This window comes from Tiliqua scincoides, chromosome 2 (assembly GCF_035046505.1).
Source record: "Tiliqua scincoides isolate rTilSci1 chromosome 2, rTilSci1.hap2, whole genome shotgun sequence".
In the NCBI taxonomy this organism is placed as follows: Eukaryota; Metazoa; Chordata; class Lepidosauria; order Squamata; family Scincidae; genus Tiliqua; species Tiliqua scincoides.
This window is the reverse complement of record NC_089822.1, coordinates 8,610,017-8,631,615: the sequence shown is the minus strand read 5'-3', so window position 1 is coordinate 8,631,615 and position 21,599 is coordinate 8,610,017. Positions and strand designations below refer to the sequence as shown.

General features: G+C 42.8%; 1 protein-coding gene across 1 annotated transcript in view; it reads left to right on the top strand.

Moving 5' to 3' along the window:
• MEX3C (mex-3 RNA binding family member C) overlaps nt 1-17,563 on the top strand; it is a 42,116-nt gene extending 24,553 nt beyond the window's left edge. The window contains exon 2 of the mRNA XM_066618028.1: nt 14,122-17,563. Within this exon, the coding sequence (XP_066474125.1) occupies nt 14,122-15,350 (1,229 nt within the window). The 3' untranslated portion in view covers nt 15,351-17,563. The remainder of the gene's footprint in view (nt 1-14,121) is intronic.
• Nucleotides 17,564-21,599: the final 4,036 nt, after the last annotated feature.

Here is a 21,599-nt window from a genome sequence, read left to right as displayed (position 1 = left end):
GACCTATAGCCTGATCCAGCAGGGCTGTTCTAATGTTCTTATGAGGCATGTAGAATTAAGTCTTCAATAATACTATTTATAAGTGTTATTTAAAAATATGTAGGTATTTTTGAATGTAGGTGAAGTAGTAGGTCAATTGCTCAGTTCATTTACATTGTCTCTCTACCCCCCCCCCCATAATTGCTATGGAATAAGTGTTCCTCCCATTTTCTGTAATTAATGTTGATTACAGGACTCCTGATTACAGGACTCCTCTGCGTATAACATAGTAACTGTCAGACTAGTTGAAGCAGTATAACCTGTTTGCTGGCAGTCAAACTTGCACCAAAAGTTCCATTTTTTAGAAGCCAGCTAATCCATTTAGCTCAGAACTCTCTATATTATATCTTGTAGTGGCTCTTCAGAGTTCCAGTCACCTTCCGCAAACTGTACCAGCATTATTTTTTTAATGGGAGGTGCTGAGGGACCAGAACATCCAACATGTATTCTTCCTCTAAGGCTGCAATCCTGTGCACACTTTCCTGAGTGTAAACCCCATGAAACCCAGTGAATGTACTTCTGCTTAAACATTCACAGGATTGCACTGTGAGAGTATCATGGCTGAAGTTTATTATGTTCTTCACATATGCAAATGTTGATTGCAGTGAATACATCAGTGATAAGCCCTATTGTTGTAACTTCCCTAGGGGGCCAGAGCCCTAAAACTTATTAACTTCTGTATCTTGTCCTTTCTTTCAGTGATTCTTTCACTGTGTTTCTTCCAAATTGGATTAATTTAGACCTACATACTGCTTTCAGTAGTTTCAGGTGATAGAGAGTTATCTTAGGGGTTAATTATTAGTGACTTCCAAAATGTGTGCCTCTCTTCTTCTGGTCATTCTTGGCATTGTTTCCTTATGTGCTGGCTTCCCAGTAGTGCTATCTATAAATGTATGGTCTGCTCAAGTTCAGAAATTCAGTTTGAAAATACTATTACTGGTTATTTGGCAGACATGGTTTGCAAAGACTAGCACAGGCTTGTTTTGTGCAACAAAGTATGAGGATAGTTGCCAGACTTTTGGTGGATATTGTGTGTTTCCTCCTGGGGAAAATAACTTCATAAACTGGCCAGCACGAAGGAGATGGCTTTGTCCTTGTAGAAGATATCAAATGCTGTTACCAGAGCCACACGAGAGGGGACCAGTAGAACCAGGACTGGGCTTACCGAGAAGAAAATATTACAAGCAAGTCTTAATACCACTTTTAAGGAGGCAATAGGCTGGTTTGGATGATACGAACCTTATCATGCAAACTGCCCATATTCCCAAATGATTAGGGAAAATGACTCTGGGCTATTCAGAAAGTAACCGTGGGCAACGATGTATCAGCATACATCTCATATAGCATGGAGCTGGTTTGAGGGGTACAGTATTGTTTCCCAGCTATTTGTTTTTAACAGGGCTGGCAATGCACCTGTAAACAATAGTGGTGAGCTAGTGGACTTAAAATTTGTAGAATATCAGCCAACAAAAGTACTTCTCTCTTTAATATATGTTTGTATGTCCTTTAGCATTGGTGATGCTTTTTTGTGTCTTGGGAAAGAGCCCACACTAGAGTCTTAGTATAAGGCTGCCTCAGAATGCCAGATGCAGGGGAGGGCATCAGGATGCAGGTTATATATTGCTGTCTTGTGTGCTCTCTGAAGCATTTGGTGGGCCCCTGTGAAATACAGGAAGCTGGACTATATGAGCCTGTGGCCTGATCCAGTGGGACTCTTCTTATGTTCTTAACATCTGTAGCATGACCCCAAACTCTTAGGGTCAAACCATGTGTTAGCTGTGAATGTAAACTGCCTGCAGAACAATTGTGTGAGTAGATAGTAAAGGTGTGCCCCCTTATCTGCGAGGGTTCCTTTCCAGAATCCCCTACAGATATGGGTGAACACCCAGGCCTCCCCAGGGGTGAGAGGAGCTCCTCACTTCCAGAGGGGCTTCTGAGCTCAGCAGAGACCATAGACATTTGTCCATGACCTGGCCACACTCACACTGAACTTTAGAGCTCAAATCATGTGACTTCCTGTTTTACAGTGGAACCTGGGCCTGATCAGCAGATAAGGGAGTCCCCTTGTACTGTAATCTGTGGCTTTGAATTCTGCTGCATCCCTACCAATCAGAAATGTGCAGGTGCAGTGTTACTGTGCAGTTTATCTTTCCTTGTGGCCCAATACTGCAGGCAAGACACTCGTTTTGTTGTAGGTTTTACTTGCAGAATGTTTATAAGTGGCCTCTAATCAGCAAATAGTCATTTTTATCCACTCATTCTTGATGGAAAGCAATGCACAACAGACTAATAGCTTCTTGCTACTCATAGGTGATGCACTGTGTTCTCCAGAGTTGCCTTCAAATGCTCTCTGATGCTGATCGGAGTTAATCATTTAGGAGACGGTATTACAGTGAGTAATGGAGCAGATAGTGTTCTATCCTACACTTGCTTGCTTTTCCTCCTCATGGCGCCTGTCACAGTGGAGCAGCTAGATAAGTCTGATAACGTATCTTGTTTTGCAGACATTTAGAAATATAAGAGAACAGCTTTGATAGATCTGTGTTCCAAAACGTGGGGACTCTCCTCACACTCCTTTGTGCAACTGTTTGAGATTTCAGGAGTCTCATGTCAGTGACCCCCTGCTAACTAAAGAAGCTCTTTTTAGGTGCTGGTTCTATTCTACATTTTAGTCAGAGAAAGCAACTGCCCTTATTCATCCTAACATAACAGCTGCTGTTTGCTGGTTTCTCCCTTGATGTTCTGTTTGTTTTGTTTTTTTGAAACTGGGAACTTTCATTCCATTTGTTATGTAAAACTCTTTGAACTTCTTGTTGTTGAAAAGCAGTATAGAAATCTCTGATACTTGAAATCTGTAAGCAAGCAGGTACTGGTCTATGTACAGAAGTCCTGCTCTGGCCACATACTCTGAGGGAAACCAGCAAGTTCCAGGGTGGACTGTATTTAAACAGATTAACACAGAGGTGAGAGGTCAAGCCAAAACAGCCAGCTTTAAGTCTGAAATGTCAGTGTCATTGTTTTTAGCCAAATGCTCCTGGGTTGGGTGATGAGTGATCATCTCAGTCTCAGATGAGTGATCAGCACTTGCAGTGACGCAGGTAGCACTTTCCTAGTTTGGCATGCCTTCTGTCTGCGTGAAGTGAGCTTACCCAGTAGAGGGGAACAGGTGGGCTTGGCTGTTGGGAAGAGCTGTGTATTTTAGCAAGCAGTGTTGATGCCTTTGCACAGCTGCAGACAGGCACAGAGCTCCTGGAGATTAAGGTGGTGGCTGAGAAGTACCTAATTGGGATGTTCGGATTGTGAAACTTCAAACATTTCTGCTGTGATTTCACTCTGCACAAAATCACAGCCTGAAAAACTGTCTACACTGCTCCTCCATCTGCATTGGTAGTAAGCATGTTTCCACCTTAGACATTTCTTACAAATGTTCAGGTGCATTTTTCAGTCCATTGTCCTTTCGGTATGGCTTCCTTTGTCAAACTGCTCATCTTTTTGTCTAGGGTTTTTGTCTTATTGTTTTTTCACTTACCCCGTGAGGCGGGGGGGTGAGCCCCAAGGGGCTCTCACTTCTGGCTCCAAGCGCCCGGCGTGGGCTGGGCGCAACCTGCTCCGGGGACAGTGTCAGGTGGGGAGTTTGACTGGGGCAGTACACCTGTCAAACCATAATGCAGGTGTCCTAAGGCGAGCTCAGGGAGGACAGAAACCTCCTGTGGAGCAGAAGGGCAAAAACCCACTTGATCTTGATTTTCAGTTTTTTAGTATGTTTGCATCTGTCTGCTACTATTTAGAAAGGTTTTGGTTGTAGAACCATTGCTTGTAAGAATCATCTTGGGATATACACCTTGCCAGGAAGCAATGACTTAGATCATGGGTGTCAAACATAAGGCCCGGGGCCAGATGCGACTAGCAGAAGCTTTTTATCCGACCCTCAGGCTCTCATCTGCTGAACAGTGCTGTGGTGTTACTGCTGAAAGGGCAGCCCACGTGAATATTGGGCTCTCTCATATCTTGAAATATGATCAAGATTTGTGTATTTTTTCTTCTGTTGTTTGCAGCTAATGAGTTCCTAAGTAAGAAAAAAGTGCTTATTTTTAATAACCTGTTTAATGACATAAATTCCTGCCTAATAACATCACTTCCGACCCTCAGCAAGGCATTCAAACCCTTGGTACGTATGAAACAAGTTTGACACCCCTGCTTAGATGGTGATGGCACATGTCTTCATTTGTGATCTCATGTCAAGCGCTTCTAAAAAGTGGTTGTTTCTAAGTGAAATAAGCAAGTGTGACTATAATGGAAAGAGTGTAAATAGCGATGCACAAAGTGAGGAAGTGTAGAAATGAGAAAAATATTCCCATATTTCAGTGAAGAGTCAATAGTATTTCATCCTACAGAGGGGGAGAGACCAGTGACATTTATTAGGGAAGAACCATCAAATTTATTCTCTGCTTGCCCAAAACCCATCATAATTTTGAGTAGAGCTTCTCTTTGTTACATGTTGTCCAATAATTTTACTCTGTTGTTTCTTTTTCTGGCATAACATTAAATGTAAATAGAAGAAACCTATGAGGGATTTCCTACTTTAAAAAAAAAAAAAGGAGAGAGGGAGGCTGAGCCATCTAGTGTGCTTGTCTAGACTGCCTTCTGAGACACATCAAGCATGACTTCGCTTTGGTAACAAGAGGTCCCCTTGTGTTTTAAATGAACTCTGCAAGATCCTGGTTGTATCTCAGAATGTTTGCATAATGTTTAATTTAAAAGGCCAGATGGTACTGCTGGGGTGCTGATTTTTAGAGATCAAGAAGCAGTTTTTTTAATCAGTTTGAGGAACTTGTGTCAAAAAAGCACAATATAAATTTAAATGAATCAGTGACTTTGATTTGCTGTATACACACAGAATTTAACTTTGTATCCTTCTCATTCTGCTCTAAGCTATTTTATATCTGACTTCAAATTTCTAGGTACTACTAGCGTTATGGAGAGCAGCCAGCTAATTATCTGCAATGTGGATTTTACAGTTTCAGGAATTCTCGCCATACTAGATGGATCTAAGTACCAGATTGTGGGCATAACCATCATTCCCACATCCCTGCAGACCCTTCTCAGTCACACTTAGCATAGACGCACTGTGGAGGCTGTTTGTAGCAGATCATAAAGATGATAGTAGTACATGGGGAAGGGACTTGCTGAACTTTACAGTTTAAAACAAATGCCTTTTTGTTCGGACCTAATCTGGAGAATAAGCTGCTACTTGAAAAACTGGGAGTTTACTTTGAAGGGTAGCAGTTAATACAATAAATAAAATAAAATTTTTCCAAACTAAAAATGTTGACTAGAATATAAAGATTATATTCTGAGATCTTGTGTGCGCTTCATTTTGATCTGAATTTTCGTTGAGAAGGGGTAGTTCCTAGACTTGAAAACAGGTTGTATGGCTACCCATTGTAGGTAAGAGGGGGATTGTTCAGGTATGCACAGGTCTCTGCTTCATGAATGGTCTTGATCTTGCATGTACTTATGTTCATAAAATAAAGGAGAAGTACATACATATCCAGTTCCCTATAAATAGCCATGATTCCCATGACCTTAACAACTCCAAAAATGGCTTCACCTCAGTTGTGGGGTTCATGGAAACGTAAACTATCTGGGTGTGTCTTTGTGCTGGTTCATTCTTTTTGCCTCTTTTTGAATTTATAGATAAGCCCAAGGTTAATCATGTGGAGTTTGAATTGACTCCTTTTTGCAGTTCCCTCGTTAGTAGTACTTCTGTTCACTAATATTCTGTGCTTGAATCTCACTTGACAAATGCATTTGAGAAGATGGTTCTGGTATATTCCACAGTATGGCCTCCATTCCTAATGTGACGGTGTTTTAGACCCATGGCATCTTCAAAAATAAAATCAAATAGTTCATGTTACATCTGCTTCCCTAGAGATGCTCTTGTGAATCCTTGGGTTACCCTGTCAGCAGAAATGTGTGTGTTGCTTGTTTCTCAGGAGTACTGTGTTTAAAGAAGAATGTGGCAACCTGGGAATCTCTGCTTTCAGCAGCTTGGAAAAAGGAAACACATAAGATGTGTTCAAGAGCATGGCTTTTTCGGGATTCAGACCAGCTTTTGTCCTGCACACTGGCTATGGTCTGGTCTTTGTAATTGTACAATAAATACTGTATTTATTATCTGCAGTAACAGGAACTAACCCATGCCCTTTTTCCCTCTGGAGGAGCAGAGGTCTGTGAACTTCATAAGCACACACGGTGCTGTCCCTCCACTTATGAGACAGTGAATTCAAGTGTGCATGCAGTCTTTGAAATTGTAGGCAAACGCCATCACTGTCTATCACTTTCATGCTTTCTTTGTTCATGTTCTTGCCTTATGCCAAGTATTTGAAACTTAGGAAGTAAGCAGATCACTGCATAAGATTTAGGTTTGGTGCCAAATCTGGGGGCTCTAACTTGCAACGACGGAACTTAAGCTGGGCTTTTGTCTTTAGGTTTATCTCATATGAACAGGTGCTTGGTGTACAGATGATCCTGCCTATCAGCAAGTCATCAGATTAGAACAAATTTCACATTCTTAAGTGTTTGGACGTACTGTCTACTTATATCAGGTGTTCCAACAGACACGTCCCTGAGGGCATGGATGATTATTTTACAGACACAAAACTGAATATTGTCCTACAGTAGCAAGATCCAGGGAAAGGATACAAACAGCCATTCTTTCTCACATGTGCCTGATAGATGGTTAAAATTCTTCATACCACTTGGCAGAGTGAAAACAAATTTTGCCAAGCTGCTCCAGGGTGACAGAGTTTTCTGCAGGGCAAGCTTAACCACCAAAAAGACCCCAAATAGCTTCTTGGGGCACCATGTTTAGGGAATAGCACACTTGGGTGCATTCCTCACCAACTTTCCAGCACAGGCATAGCTGTGCCAGTGGGGCATGTGCTGCATCCTGCAGTTGGGAGGCAGTCACGGAGGCCTCCTCAAGGTGTGGCATTGTTTGTTCCCTTACCTCAAAGTTGCATTACCCTTACGTTGGTGCTGCAAAGTGAGTTAGGATTGTGCCCAAAGTCGCAAAGTTCCCAGTCTACCCAGACTGATTCTGAGGTAAGCCTTGCCTGTCACCTCATCTGCAGGTGTTGTCATCTGGAAGTTTGGAGCAGATAGAGACTGGAAAATGTGGGAAACGTGAACATAGATTGTCATGAGAAGCTGGTACTGCTTTGGTGCTTTATACTATATATAGTTGTAAAACGTTGGTACATAAGAAGAGCCCTACTGGATCAGACCAAGGGCCCATCTAGTCTAGCTTCCTGTATCTCACAGTGGCCCACCAGATGTCTCTGGGAGCACCCAAGTTGGGGTGATACTTATATCCTGTACATGTGACCCTGACCTTTACATTTCAAAGAGATCTGGTCTTCACATTAACATTTACAGTGAATGCATGCGGTTATTCTTATGACAAAGTAAAACTATCTGTTTACATAGTTTTATTTTGCATGTTTTGTGAAATAATGCAATTTATAAATTAATACCAAAAGTGTAATTTGTGCAGAATTGTTTTTGAAATAGTGTAGTTTAGCTTCCAGCACTTCTGCTTGCTTGGCCTGCAAGAGAGACACTTTGCAAATAAAATCAGATTATGTCTTTCTGCCAGCCCAGTTGTACCTCTTCCTCCTTCCATTCCTCCCAGCTACTTAGTTGGGGCTGCTGCTGAGCCACACTGAATAGAGCCAAAGCTTTTTCAAGCACTGTTCTCGCTTTGCCCATCTCTCGGGGCTGAAGGAGACTGCCACAATCTTGCCATTCCCCACCTTAACCTGTATGTCACCTATATTTTCTCTTGCAGTGGTTCTCACACATTTAGCACCAGGACCCACTTTTTTAGAATGAGACTCTGTCAGGACCCACTGGAAGTGATGTCATGACCGGAAGTGACATCATCAAGCAGGAAAATTTTCCACAATCCCAGGCTGCAATCCTACCCAAACTTACTCAGGAGTTATTGACTATCATTGTTAAAAGAATATACATAGTAGCTTGTTAAAAGTACAGGTCTGTCACATTTCCCCAAATGCAGTCACAGACCATGGTAGCATCCAGTCTAATATATTAAAAATAAAATACTGAAATGAATGGGGGTCCAGTTGAAATTGGCTCGCGACCCACCTCGTGGGTCCCGACCCACAGTTTGAAAAACACTGTTCTACTATTGGATCTGGTAGGTTGGGGGAGAATAAGTGCATCTCAAAATTTTTGGAAAACGTGGTCCATATTCCCAAGCAGGCCAGGAGTTTCTGGGTAATTCTCTTCCCTCTATCACATACAGGCACTCTCCCCCCCCCCATTAGCTGGCTCCATATCTGTATTTTAACTTATCCACGGTTCGCATTTTCCCCATTCATTGTTTTCAGCCCTCCAACCTGCTTCCACTTAGCACTTGCGGACAGCACAGACACAGCAGGACACAGGAGACAGCAGCGGGAGGGCTGCAATCACGGACAGATAAGTCATTTGTGTGATGGGGAATTTGTGAACCACTTTTTATAGGGTTCAGTGCTATCCACAGTTTCAGGTATCAATGGTGTCAGCTGGAACCTGTCCCCTGTGAGTATAGGGAACACCTGTATTTCTGTTTTTCCAAGTTGGTTTAATGCAAGCTCTCTTGCCTCCCCCTAAATTCAACTCACTGCAGTTCTCCACTAAGCCATCAACCTCATCAGCTTTGTCCCAGTAACTTTCCTCCATAGTTGCCATTAGTCAACATGAGCCATTTTGAATGCCCATTAGGGCAATGGTTCTCACACATTTAGAACTGGGACCCACTTTTTAGAATGAGAATCTATCAGGGCTCTCTGGAAGTAACATCATGACCAGAAGTGACATCATACATGCATACAGACCTGAACTTATAAGATGAGCATACCTCTTGTGTAATGCAGTAACCACATTGTTGTTGTGTAGCTTTATCTAGACTTTTTTGTATTTTTTGCCATATAAAGACAAGGTTTTAGTTCCATAGTAAGTAATAAACCAGCAATATCTTACCATATAGCCACTTAAAAAGATTCCTACAACTTGTTACATGTCATATCTTCATATCATTTTTTTTCCTTGGGTGTGGCTCATAGGCAGGCAGCTTTAATTACTAGTAGTAACATGAAATTGGGGCAATTGTTTGAGTCTTTAAAAAAAGGTGGCAGAACAGGTGATGTTATCTACAGGGAAGAGATCTTATCCCTGCTAATTGGGTAAGAGGCACTTTTTCAAGTGGGTGCTCCTTTTTTTTAGCAGGGGGAGAGTAACTGGCCCACCTCACCCCAGCACTGTCTGTTCTAGTGGCTGTCTGCTGGTGTTCTTTTTGCATCTTTTTAGATTGTGAGCCCTTTTGGGACAGGGAGCCATTTAGTTATTTGATTTTTCTCTGTAAACCGCTTTGTGAACTTTTAGTTGAAAAGCGGTATATAAATACTGTTAATAATCTGTGGGGGGGGGGAGGCTTGGAATCTCGTGGATTCTCATGAATGATGTGCATTTTTCAATATAAGATTAAGATGTTCTGAGAACAGCAAATGAGCAAACTGTGGTGTGGTTCAGTTATTATAAAACTTAAGGTCAGTCTGTTCACTCATCACCAGTTTCTCACGTGTGCAGGGACATGGAAACTGTGTGAGAAATGCAAGCTTCCCATCATTTATAAGCCTTGTGCTTCCATATCCTGGAAGCCAAAAACCTCTTGGATCATATGCTAGCCATATGACTCACTTGTAGCTTAACTTCTTATATGGAATGTTGGGATGCAGTATGTTGAAAAAGTGATTAACGGGGTGGCATGGTAGTGGAGATGAGAGTAAAACCAGACACGAAGGTCATCTGGTAGAACTGCATAAATAGGTAATGGCCTTTATTTTGAACCAGCTGTCTTTACAGTAGTCCACTGAGTCTGCGTTTTGCCACTGGTACTTTATGAATTAAACTCATTTAACATTGATTGCTGACACATTCAGAAATTTTGGGCGTTAGAAGCTGCTGTTTTCTTTGACAATTCTTTCATTCCAAGTAACAGGAGAAGTTGACCTTGGGAGTCAACTTCTGACTTCAGAGTCAGCTCCCCTTTTAAGTCCCCCTTTTTAAAAAAATCAACACTGTATATTAATGGTCCTATTGCATTGTCTCTTAATCCAAGTGAGATTAAGGTGGTGTTTCCATCTGTTAACCATCTGGAGATTTATAAAGCAATCTTAATTTTCACTGGAACAGGCAGGCCAGCAGGAATGCACTGTATCCAGCGCAAGTTTGGGGTTGATTGCGGCTCAGCCAGGGGCAAGGGGAAACATTTCCTCTTACCCTGGGGAGAGCCAAAGCAGCCCCAATGGGTTTACACCTCAGGAGATGGCACGCATCCGAGCAGAGCGAAGCGACCTGGAGCTATTCCATACAGCCCAGGGAGCGGGGCTAGGATCTGGAGTAACCACCAGGTCCTAACCCTGCCACCCGCTCCCTGCCCTCCTTCTGCCCTGGAAACAGATCTAGTTTCAGAGATACTGCATAGCCTTGTGTGTGAATGGTTCAAGCAGCTTCCTTGTGAGGAAGGTATGCAGTATCTCACTCACAAGGCTATGCAGTATCTCCAGAACTAGATGTGATAGGGCAAAACTGATGCCTTTTTTGGAATCAGCACCACAAAAATATAAAACCATCATAAATTTTGAACTAAGTTTTTCTGACCCTCCGTTTTGGAGACCTGGGTCTTCTCAGAGCTTCTCAGATCTAAATAGGGTCTTCTCAGATCTGGAGTCTAAAATGTAATGCAGATGCTAAGCCTCACTTGAGCAGATGTGCTGTCAGCTGTGTCTCCATATACCCAAATCTGAGCTGTTCACACTTTGAGCAAAAATGTACATTTAGTTTCAAAATGGCTTGCTTCTGAGCTCTTCCAGTTGGGGGTTGCTGTATAGAGACCAGTACTGCCTGACCCAGGACATCTTTAATGGAACAGCAGTGATGACTGCAAGTGTTGGAAAGGGGGAAGAGCAAGGGAAAATAGGGAGACTCTCTTCTCTGTGTGTGATATCCCAAGCTGTCCCATGTGCATAGGGCAGTGGTACTCAAACTTTTCCAGCCAGTGGCTCCCTTGACCCCCGTGGCTGTTGGCCATGACTCCCCATCATGTTCCTGAGGGCTGGAAGTGACATCATTAAACAGGAAGTGGCCAGAAATATTAACTATATTAATAATGTCATTAATTAAATGCAGATCTTAAAAATATATTATTAATACACAGCAATATACATGCTTTATAAATGATCAGCTGCTGATCACTGCTGGAGACAGGATGCTGGAGTAGGTAGATTTTGTCTGGTCCAGGAAGACTCATTTTTTTAACTTTGTAAGCATACCAATAGAATTGTTTTATCAAATGAACTTTGTGAACAACCAGTCTGACCAGCATCACACACACACACACACACACACACACACACACCCCTGTGGACCCCAATCCAACTAGTCATTTCTCCCATTCTCCTTGGATAGGATTGAACCCTTTATTAATTTAATGAAATTAAATTTTTCCAGCAGCTGGTGGGGAAAACAAAAATAGACCATGAAAATATATCAGAGCTGATGAGGGTTTGGTTAGGAAGCTGATTTGTCTCCTGTACTATGAGATGCACAACTCAAGCCTTTGCATGTCTACTCAGAAGTAAGTCCCATTAGAGTCAATAGGGCTTACTCCCAGGAAAGTGTGGATAGGATTGGGCTGGCAATCACTTCATCAGTGGCTGATAAGTATTCCCTTCAAACAGCAAGATTCATCACTTTAAAAATACAGCCTTTTCTCTTCAGTCAAACAACAAGATTAATAAATCACTTTTAAAACAGTACCCTTTTTCTGCTCCTGGCCAAGTAAAGTGTGTGCTTGTCTCTCCCCTCCCCCTTTGCCAACTGCATGGAAACAACTTTAAGGGGACGGGGAGGAAAGCGGGAAGGTTTGGAGATTGAAAGGGGGGAGTGGAAGAGGGAGGGGGTTGAAAAGAGAGATTTCACTTTGATGAGAAGCGATCCCAGGCTGGAAACTATGAACCAACCAGACAAGGATCAAGGAGAGTTTCTTTCTGAAGGTCAGCAAGGACAGGGACTGCAAAATGAGCATGCTTGGTACTTGCCAGATGGGGTTGAAGAGCTTTGCAAACAACATGCAGTGAACACAGAAGGCGGCAGCCTCGGAGTGGAGGGAGAAGAGGGCGGGGTGGCAGCAGCCACTCTTGCAGCTGACGGGGAGGGAGAGCTGATGGAGATGCAGAGACGGACAGAAGACGGGCTCGTATTCTGCCCAGGGGTGTGACTGTATTGCTGCGAGAGGACATCCCGCGCCTCCCCTTTTGAGTTCCTGGCGCCTCCCTAATGAGCAGTGCCTCACAGTTTGAATAACACTGGCATAGGGAATTGTTATAAGAGGCAGATAGGGCAGAAACACCATCTTCCCCACTGTCATTTGTCATTGTAACACTTCTTACACCTTTATACAAAGCAGATTGAATGCTCTCAGTTAAGCATCAATAGGTGCCTCTTGTTTTTTGTCACCTTCTTTGCTTTTCCTGGTCTTTATCCCAATGAAATATCCAGAACTGTAGAGGTTTGAGCTAAACTTTGATGGTAGCAAGTTGACAAGTTTGAATAGGAGGTAATTCCCCCCCCCCCAAGTGAAAGGATCCAGCATGCTTTATTCTTGACAAACCCTTGCTGGCTCCTAGAAATCACCCACTAAGTGTTCACAGGATTTTTCCACAACTTGATGTCACACAGATTGGTTCTGTAGTTTACCCACTACTTCCTTTCTCCCTTTATAAAACATAGTGATGGCAGTTGCTTGTCTCTAGGCTTTGGGCACCTCATAGATTCTCCCTACATTCTCAAGATCACAGGCAGTAGTTCTCACACCTGGCAGCTCCTTCAGTACCCTCAGATGTAGTTCTTCTGGTCATGGGAACTTAAATTCATTTAAAGTAACCAGAAGTAACTTCACTGTAGCAACTTCTTACATATCATGTATTGTGATGCCCATAGTGCAACTGTTGGGTTGAGCCACTTTCCCCTTGTGGAAGAAGGCAGAGCTGCTCAATTCTTATTTTGTATCTGCCATCTGTTACCACTTGTCCATTTTTCCCACACAGAAGGCCTGCTGCTTCTTTAGCCTTCTTTTTTTGGGACATAACCACAAAAAAAACCTTCTTTGACATTCTACACCAGCTCATTCTGAGCTTTAGCCTTTCTGACATCCTCTCTGTGGATGTAGCTATATTTGTGAACTATTCCTTAGTTAACTGACCTTCCTTCCACTTCCTGTATATATTTTTTCAGAAAGCGATATGTGTTTCTCAAACTGTGGATTGCGCCCTTTTAGTGAGTTGAGACCCAGTGTGCAGTGGGTTGCAGACCCATCTTTTGGGTCAAGACCCACCCAAAAACTACATTAGAGATGCCCAAAAACTACATAGTTTGACCTTTTCTCAAACAATGACTCGGTAGGCAAGAGCTGTCTTCTTTGAGCATCTCTTTCTACCTATCTTGGCTATAAAGTGATTGTGAGACTAAAATGTTCTTCTGAACTTCATGGAGTTCAGAAAGCCTACACATATAGCACAAACAGTTGACAGAATATTTGCTGCCCTGTTGTGATGGGCAGGTGGCTGTGTACAAGTAACCAGAGAGGGAAAGGCTTTTCAAAAGATGTCACTGTTTCCACCACCACCCCTTAGACCACCAAGTCTGTGTGAGCAAGAAGGCTGCTTAAAGTTTCTGTGAGCTGAAGCCCAATGAATGTATTTACAGGACCAACTTGTTGTGTTGACTCTCTTTCAGCCAAACTGTTTGTTGGACTCGGTGTGATAGCACTGTATGTAACCTCTTCTGTCATTAAATGAGAATAGAAGTAAGGACTTCTGTTTTCACGGATCAGATAAACGGGAAGGAGCCAAGGGGCAGCACAAAACAATTCTGAAACTAAGCTTGTTCTCGCTTGTTTTTGTTCAGAAATCGTCACTAAAATACCTTTTATATCTTATTTTCTCCACACAGGTTGCAAAATAAAGGCATTGAGAGCTAAGACAAATACGTACATCAAGACCCCTGTCCGTGGAGAAGAACCAGTGTTTGTTGTCACGGGACGAAAAGAAGATGTCACCATGGCCAAAAGGGAAATTCTCTCCGCTGCTGAACACTTCTCCATGATAAGAGCATCCCGCAACAAGAATGGTCCCGTTTTGGGAGGGCTGTCTTGTAACCCCAACTTGCCAGGCCAAACCACAGTCCAAGTCAGGGTGCCTTACCGTGTCGTCGGGCTGGTGGTCGGCCCAAAAGGTGCAACGATCAAAAGAATTCAGCAGCAAACTCATACCTACATAGTTACTCCCAGTAGAGACAAGGAGCCAGTCTTTGAGGTTACCGGCATGCCTGAAAATGTAGATCGTGCGCGGGAAGAGATAGAAATGCACATTGCCATGCGCACTGGAAACTACATTGAACTGAATGAAGAAAATGATTTTCATTACAATGGTACAGATGTGAGCTTTGAAGGAGGGAACCTGGGACCTGCCTGGCTTACTTCCAACCCAGTACCTCCTCCAAGCCGCACCAGAATGATTTCTAATTACAGAAATGACAGCTCCAGTTCTTTAGGAAGTGGCTCCACTGATTCTTACTTTGGAAGCAATAGGTTGGCTGACTTCAGCCCAACAAGTCCGTTCAGTACAGGCAATTTTTGGTTTGGAGAAACGTTGCCTTCTGTAGGTGCAGAGGATCTTGCAGTTGACTGTCCCGCATATGATTCCTTGCCAACACCTTCTCAAACTATCTGGACACCTTTTGAACCTGTTAACCCACTCTCCAGTTTTGGTAGCGATCCTGCTAGTAACATGAAGGCTCCACGGAGAGGGAGTCAGCCATCCACTCCTCGCCTGTCACCTACGTTTCCTGAAACCCTAGAGCATCCGCTGGCAAGGAGAGTAAGAAGCGATCCACCCAGCACCGTCAACCAGGTTGGCCTTCCAATCTACATCCCTGCTTTTTCTAACGGTACCAACAGCTACTCTTCTTCCAATGGTGGCTCTACATCAAGTTCCCCTCCAGAGTTGAGACGGAAGCACGACTGTGTGATATGCTTTGAAAATGAGGTAATTGCTGCCCTGGTTCCGTGTGGCCACAACCTATTCTGCATGGAATGTGCCAACAAAATCTGTGAAAAAGAAGCACCATCATGTCCCGTTTGCCAGACAGCTGTTACTCAGGCAATTCAGATTCACTCTTAAATATATAGAGATATTATATATGGACTTTTTAAACTCTTAATGGCTTGGATGTAATGGTTTCCCCCTAAGTAAACTTATAATGAACTCAGACTGTTATTGGGCTTTCTTGGGATTAGGCTAATGTTGTTTGAGGCGTGTACAGTTAACACTAAGCCTAGCCAATCTTTGTCTATTTTGGTTCCAGCTGTGGCACCTGTAGCAGAGTTATGTCTGGAATGAAGCTGTGATGTGACAGGAATTTAGATCTGGATTAAGCAGGAGTGCTTGTAGCTTTCCGGATGTGTTGATGGTGGTCATGGCCTTGATGGCACAAAGCCTGGTACTGTCAGGGACATAGAAGCTGTCAGTTCAGGGGGAGGGTACAAAGGATTATCAATGTATCAAACACACTTCCAATGCTGCCTTCTTTACACTGCCAGTTTTTCAAAACAGGTTTGGGGGGCGGTTTTTTTCCCCTCTTTACAACATAGGCTTAACCTACTCAATGTTGCATACAGGTTTTATGATGCACAAATTAATTTGCTGGCATTCTGCAAGTAGTGGAGTGGTAATTTTTATTAATAAGATCATTGTTCATAAGGGACAGAGGGGGCAACGTGGAATGAATTGACCACCTTCTCATCCAGTATGCAAATAGGGCATCTTAATCAGGAACTGTGTGGGTCTTCCATTGCCAAAACATGGGAAAATCTGCATCGCCTTGATCAGTGCTGATGGGCGCAGGTGCGCCAGTGCAGGCACAGAGCTCCCCCGTTCATTTTAAGGACTGGAGCCAGTCTTTTATATATTGCTCTGCATGTGCAGATTGACTCCCTCCATCAAAATGAATGGGATTCTTTGTATGCACTTGAGCATTGCACGTGCATCACAGCACATGCGGAATTCTGAATTGAGGCGAGTATCATTAAGGGCTGTGGTGTTCCCATACTTGAGTGCAGTCCACTAAAGTTTCTCCCCGCCCTCCCCCCATTCCCATGTGCTTCAGTGGGGCATAATATGTGGGGTGAGAGATCAGCTGTTGGTTTATTGCACGCGTTGTATGCAACAGCAAGGATGCGAACATTCCATTGGCTAGTTTGATCAAGCTGTTCTTAAATTAACTATTTTAGAGAATATCAGAGTTCAAAAATGTGAATCACTTTTATGTTTCATCCATGCTTGCTCATTATGTGAAACATGTATTTTATTTTTAGTAACGGAAGGGGGGGAAGGAGTCTCATCCATGCCCTTGTATCATTCATGAAAGCAGCTGCGACAGTGGCCCAGCAAGCGGTTTATCTCATTTCAAAACCTGACTTCCCTGTCTCAAGGAAAAATTAGCTTCTCTCTTTTAGTTCCTTATTGTTTGCTTTCTTTACATTTCAACCTGTGGATGTTTCTCGCTTCTCCATCCTTAGAAAGTTCCCAAATCTGTGCTGGCATTTGAAAAATGAACACTAAGAAGTTCTAATAGAGTTCTTTGTTCATTTCTCTCTCTCTCTCTCTCTCTCTCTCTCTCTCTCTCTCTCTCTCTCTCTTTTTTTGAGCAATATCTTCCCAAGCTGAAACATTTTTTCTCAGTATAGCAAATTCTATGTGTATTGACCTAGTAATTATACAGAAATCTTTATTTTTTATTTCCACTTGAAAGAGTTACATTTCGTATAAAAAAAGTTTACAGATAACGGTTTTTATTTTATGATTTTTTCGGTATAAAAGTTGCCTTGATGGCATATTATTATTATTATTATTATATTATGGGATGCATAACTTTAATGCTAACCGCTTGTAGGGTAGTTTAAATGTCAGTATTGAAACCTTAAACTTTAGCTGCAGTCTTGTAGATATGAATAATCTCGTTCACCGAGCATGTCTTTTGTATTCTATTGCATTGTACACTGCAACTAATAAGCCAAGGAGTCGACAGACATTAGCTGCGTGTACCATTTCTATAAGCCACAGACTCAAGAATGACAAAGCTCTCAATATAGTTTAGCATTTGCTAATTTTACTACACTCTTTTTGTTATGTATATGTAGGGAAGTCATAGGGATTATAAATTCAATTTGAGTAAAGTTTAAAAAAAAAAAAACCATATATTTTATGATAAAAGGCCTTTAACTTATGATGGCCAAAGCACTGATATTATATATTTGCTGTAAAGAGAATTATAAGAGTTTTATTTTTCTGATATTAAAAGTTACTTAATAAAGACTTGTTTCCATTAACTTGAATGTTTTCTTGACTTTGCTCTTTTCATGGTTTGTGGTCTTCAGGCAGTTTTTGTGCTCCCTATGACTCTCATCGGCCGTAATCCCGTTATTATGTAAGGTGCTCATTTCCTGGTTTTAGTGGTCAATTTGCCAGGCAGGAGAATGTACGGTGTTGCTAATACAGTGAAATTATTTTGTGTGTATTTGTACAATTTCATGAATAAAAAATAGATGGGCTGCACCTAATGAGTTGGGGAGGGTAAACCAAGGGTAGCTAGGACTGAGGAAACTTATTTACTGTTAGGATTGGGGCGGGGGGGATTAATCCCAAAGAGTCTGTGAACAGGTGGGTTTTGTGGAGGAGTTTGAAGAGACTAACAATACTGTAATCCTTTGCATGTGTACTCAAAAGTTAGTCGTGTTATGTTCAGTGGAGCTTACTCCCAGGAAAGTGTAGACAGGATTGCAGCCTGAGAATTCCACACATAGGGGCAGGCAAGGAATAATGGACAGAGCTGTTTAGAGTAAGAGTCCTTAAGGCAGCTGAAGATGGTGCAAGTTGGAAAATCAACCAGCGGGGATAATAGTGTAAAACCAAGGAGAGAAGAGAAGGTGGGCAAAGCCAAATGAGCATAGAGCTTCTACTAGAAATTGGAGGGCTTGAGAAGTCAAGAGATTGGAGGAGGGACTTCATGTGGTAAATGAATTTGGCCGCATAGTTTTGCATAGAGGAGAGAAGCAAATGGAGGCATGCTAGCAGACAGCCAGAAAAAGATGGTCGAAATCAAAGTGGAGATAAATTAGTATTTTGGCGGAGAGCCTGGATAGGAATGGATGGATTATTCCCATGTTTGTACAGGGACTAGTGATACAATTGGGCATCAGAGCACTTTGGGGAAGAATTAAAACCAAGGTTGTGTGCCTGTTCAGTAGGCTGGTTGGTGGTCTGGTCAATGGATATAGAGCAGTGGTTCCCAAACTATGGGTTGTAACATACCAGTGGGTTGGGACCTGAGTTTTGGTGGGTCGCGAACCTGACAAGTTGATAGCTGACAAGGAAAACTTATTGAGCCCTTTGGAAATGGAAACAGCGACATACGAGTTTAGTTGCGAGTATGCAAACATGCCTCAGTCCGCTTTGAAGGGCAGGCCAAAGGGAATGCAGTGCCACCAGAATGGTCCTGATCCATGAATACAGGCCCCAACTAACTCTTGAGAAGAAAGTCCACCCCTCCACCAAACTGACAAGAAAAATGTATTGAGCCCTATGGAAAGTGAATCTGAGTTACATGTGTATATTTACTAATGAGTAGGCCACCATGCCTCCACCATCATCAAGGACCAGGCGCAGGAGAACACAAGGCCACCAGAATGTCCTGATCCAATGAATTTGGTACTCAGCAAACACTCCAGAAGGCACCCACCCCACTGCAGTAAAAAAGTAAGTGGCTTGAGTGGCTGGTAAAGTGAAACTCTTTTTTAGTCTTGTAAAGATAGGTGGGTCCTGGTAGGGGGTCGTTTTAAAAAGTGGGTCCCAGTGCTGAAAGGTTTGGGAACCACTGATATAGAGATGATGAAGAGGAAGGCTTAGGAGAAAAGGAGCATGTTGAGTTTGAGGGGGTGATAAATATCTACTGAGATGCCTTTGGACAGGCAGATAAAGATGGTAGCGGAGTGATCTGGCCGGGGGAAGTACAGCTGGGTGGCATTGTACAAGTGGCAGTGAGAGTCACAGAATTTGATGAATTCACCAAATTATAGCTGGAGACCAAGAGCAGAACCTGAGAAGCCCCAGCCAATATAGGAAGGAAAGGATGTGAAAGACCCTTTGGGACTCTCCTTGCCTTCCTATTCTGTGATCCCCTGCCTTTGCTTCAAATCTGTCTCCTCTTCTAGTTCATGTGGAATAATTTTGCTGTTTGCTCTGCCTCCTTTTCGACAACCATTTTTGCTTCTGGGCTCCTTGCTACTTAGTTCCCTACCTCCTGGATGACTGCTTGCTTATTTTTGCAGTCTTTAACCTGCCCCACACAGAACCTCCTACATAACTTGAATGAGGTTTGTATACTAGCCAAGCCGGAAGAACTAACCACATAGAATCTGAACTGTGCATCTGTTGCTGGTGGCTCATTCCCAAGTGGTGGGAATGCTCCATGCCTCCACACTAGCTCAGCCAGTTTGTGATGGACACTTCTTCGCTACAACTGCAGTTCCCAGTCCCTGACAAGTAAGCCATAACAAACATTTCAGATTTCATTTTTTAAGGGTTACCCATTTTTTCCCCCGGGGGGGGGGGGGGGAGCCAGCATATAAAAGTGCAGTAGCTTTTCTTACTGCCAGATCAGTGACAATTAAATTGCACAAGCATCGCGCCCATCTTCTGCCAGAAGTGGCTTGAAAAATATAATTGCACAGCATTACAGCAACATTATGACCTAATTCACGGAAGCATTATGATGTAATTCACTAATCAGACGTAGTCTCTGAACTATGTCACTTTTGCGGGGGGGGGGAAGTGCTGGCACTGATTAAATATTCGGTATGAAAAAATCCACCTTCGACATGAAAAACTAGCATGGCAGAGAATTAACATATAAGGGTTCTAACACTTTCCCCTTTCATGCTACTTTTCTATGTGCAATATAATGGCTCAGAAATGCAGCTATGAATCAGAACTTCCTTGGTTTGACTATCTCTCTGCCATTAATTCACCAGGTGGCCTTGGGTAAGTCAATGCCTCCCAGCCTCTGCTCCCCAGGTGCAGTGTGCAGATAACACTACCACACAGGGCTTTTGTCTCCATCAAGACAAAGTATATACATATGCTTCGCACGCTCACAAAGTAATATAGAGTAAAATTCTGATAATCTGGAATTGGCAGGACCTGAGTGGTGCCAGGCTTTTCAGATTTGTTGGACTATTAGCAGATACATACCTTAATGCATGCATGCACACGTTTCTGGAGGAAAAATCCACTATGGGTTACAAGCCATGATGTGCATGTGCAACCTCCTGATTTTAGAAATGGGCTATGCCAGATGCAAGGGAGGACGCCAGAATGAGGTCTCTTGTTATCTGGTGTGCTCCCTGGGGCATTTGGTGGGCCACTGAGATACAGGAAGCTGGACTAGATGGGCCTATGGCCTTATCCAGTGGGGCCGTTCTTATGTTCTTATTCAGTCATCACGAATCTGAAACAGCTGGAGAAAATGCAAGCATTATCCAGTGTCACAATGCCAGGGGCAGACCCATCCTGTCAATCCTGATCAATTCCATGCTCGTTTTGGTGCTGGAGTATTAGGATTGCTGCAGTATTAGATGGCAGCTTATTGTAGTATTTATATACTGCTTTTCTCCACTAGATTAGTGGCATTGTATTGGACAAATGCCCAGAGTAGTATTCCACGAAGATTCATTCTGTGAGCTCCTACCTGTAGTCTGAGGTGCCTAGGGCTTTTGATAAACAGTTTCAGGTCAAAGTTCCAGAATTATTATTATTATTAACAGTATTTATATACCACTTTTCAACAAAAAGTTCACAAAGCAGTTTACAGGCAATGATTCCTATGGAAACTGAGCCAAAGAGCCTCCCTGTTGGGTCTACATGGCACTGAACCCACATGGCACTGAAATCACTGCATGGGGGCCACATTTCCAGGGAAGATTCTGCTATCCTTGTGTTGGTTGAAACACTTATACAATGAATGTGCAAGAGATACAAGATCTGTTTTAACAAACCTTGTGAATTAGGTCTTTTATTCCCCCTGAACAGATGCAGAAACTGAAGCTACTTGGAGCGACTTGCTCAAGGCTGCTATTGGATTAATAAAGATTTGCACTCAGACATTACATAGGACTTGGACTGGGATAATCCTTTAAGGCAGATAACTACACTCAAAGACGACAAAGTATTGCCTTCACAAACCATTGCTGGGCCTGGTATGGGTTATTCACTCCACAGAAGAAACTGGAAACGTGGCAGGTTTGGGGAGCTAAATTTTTGTTTGACACCAATAACAATGAAGCACGCCAATCCATCCATGCAGAGGGCTTTTTT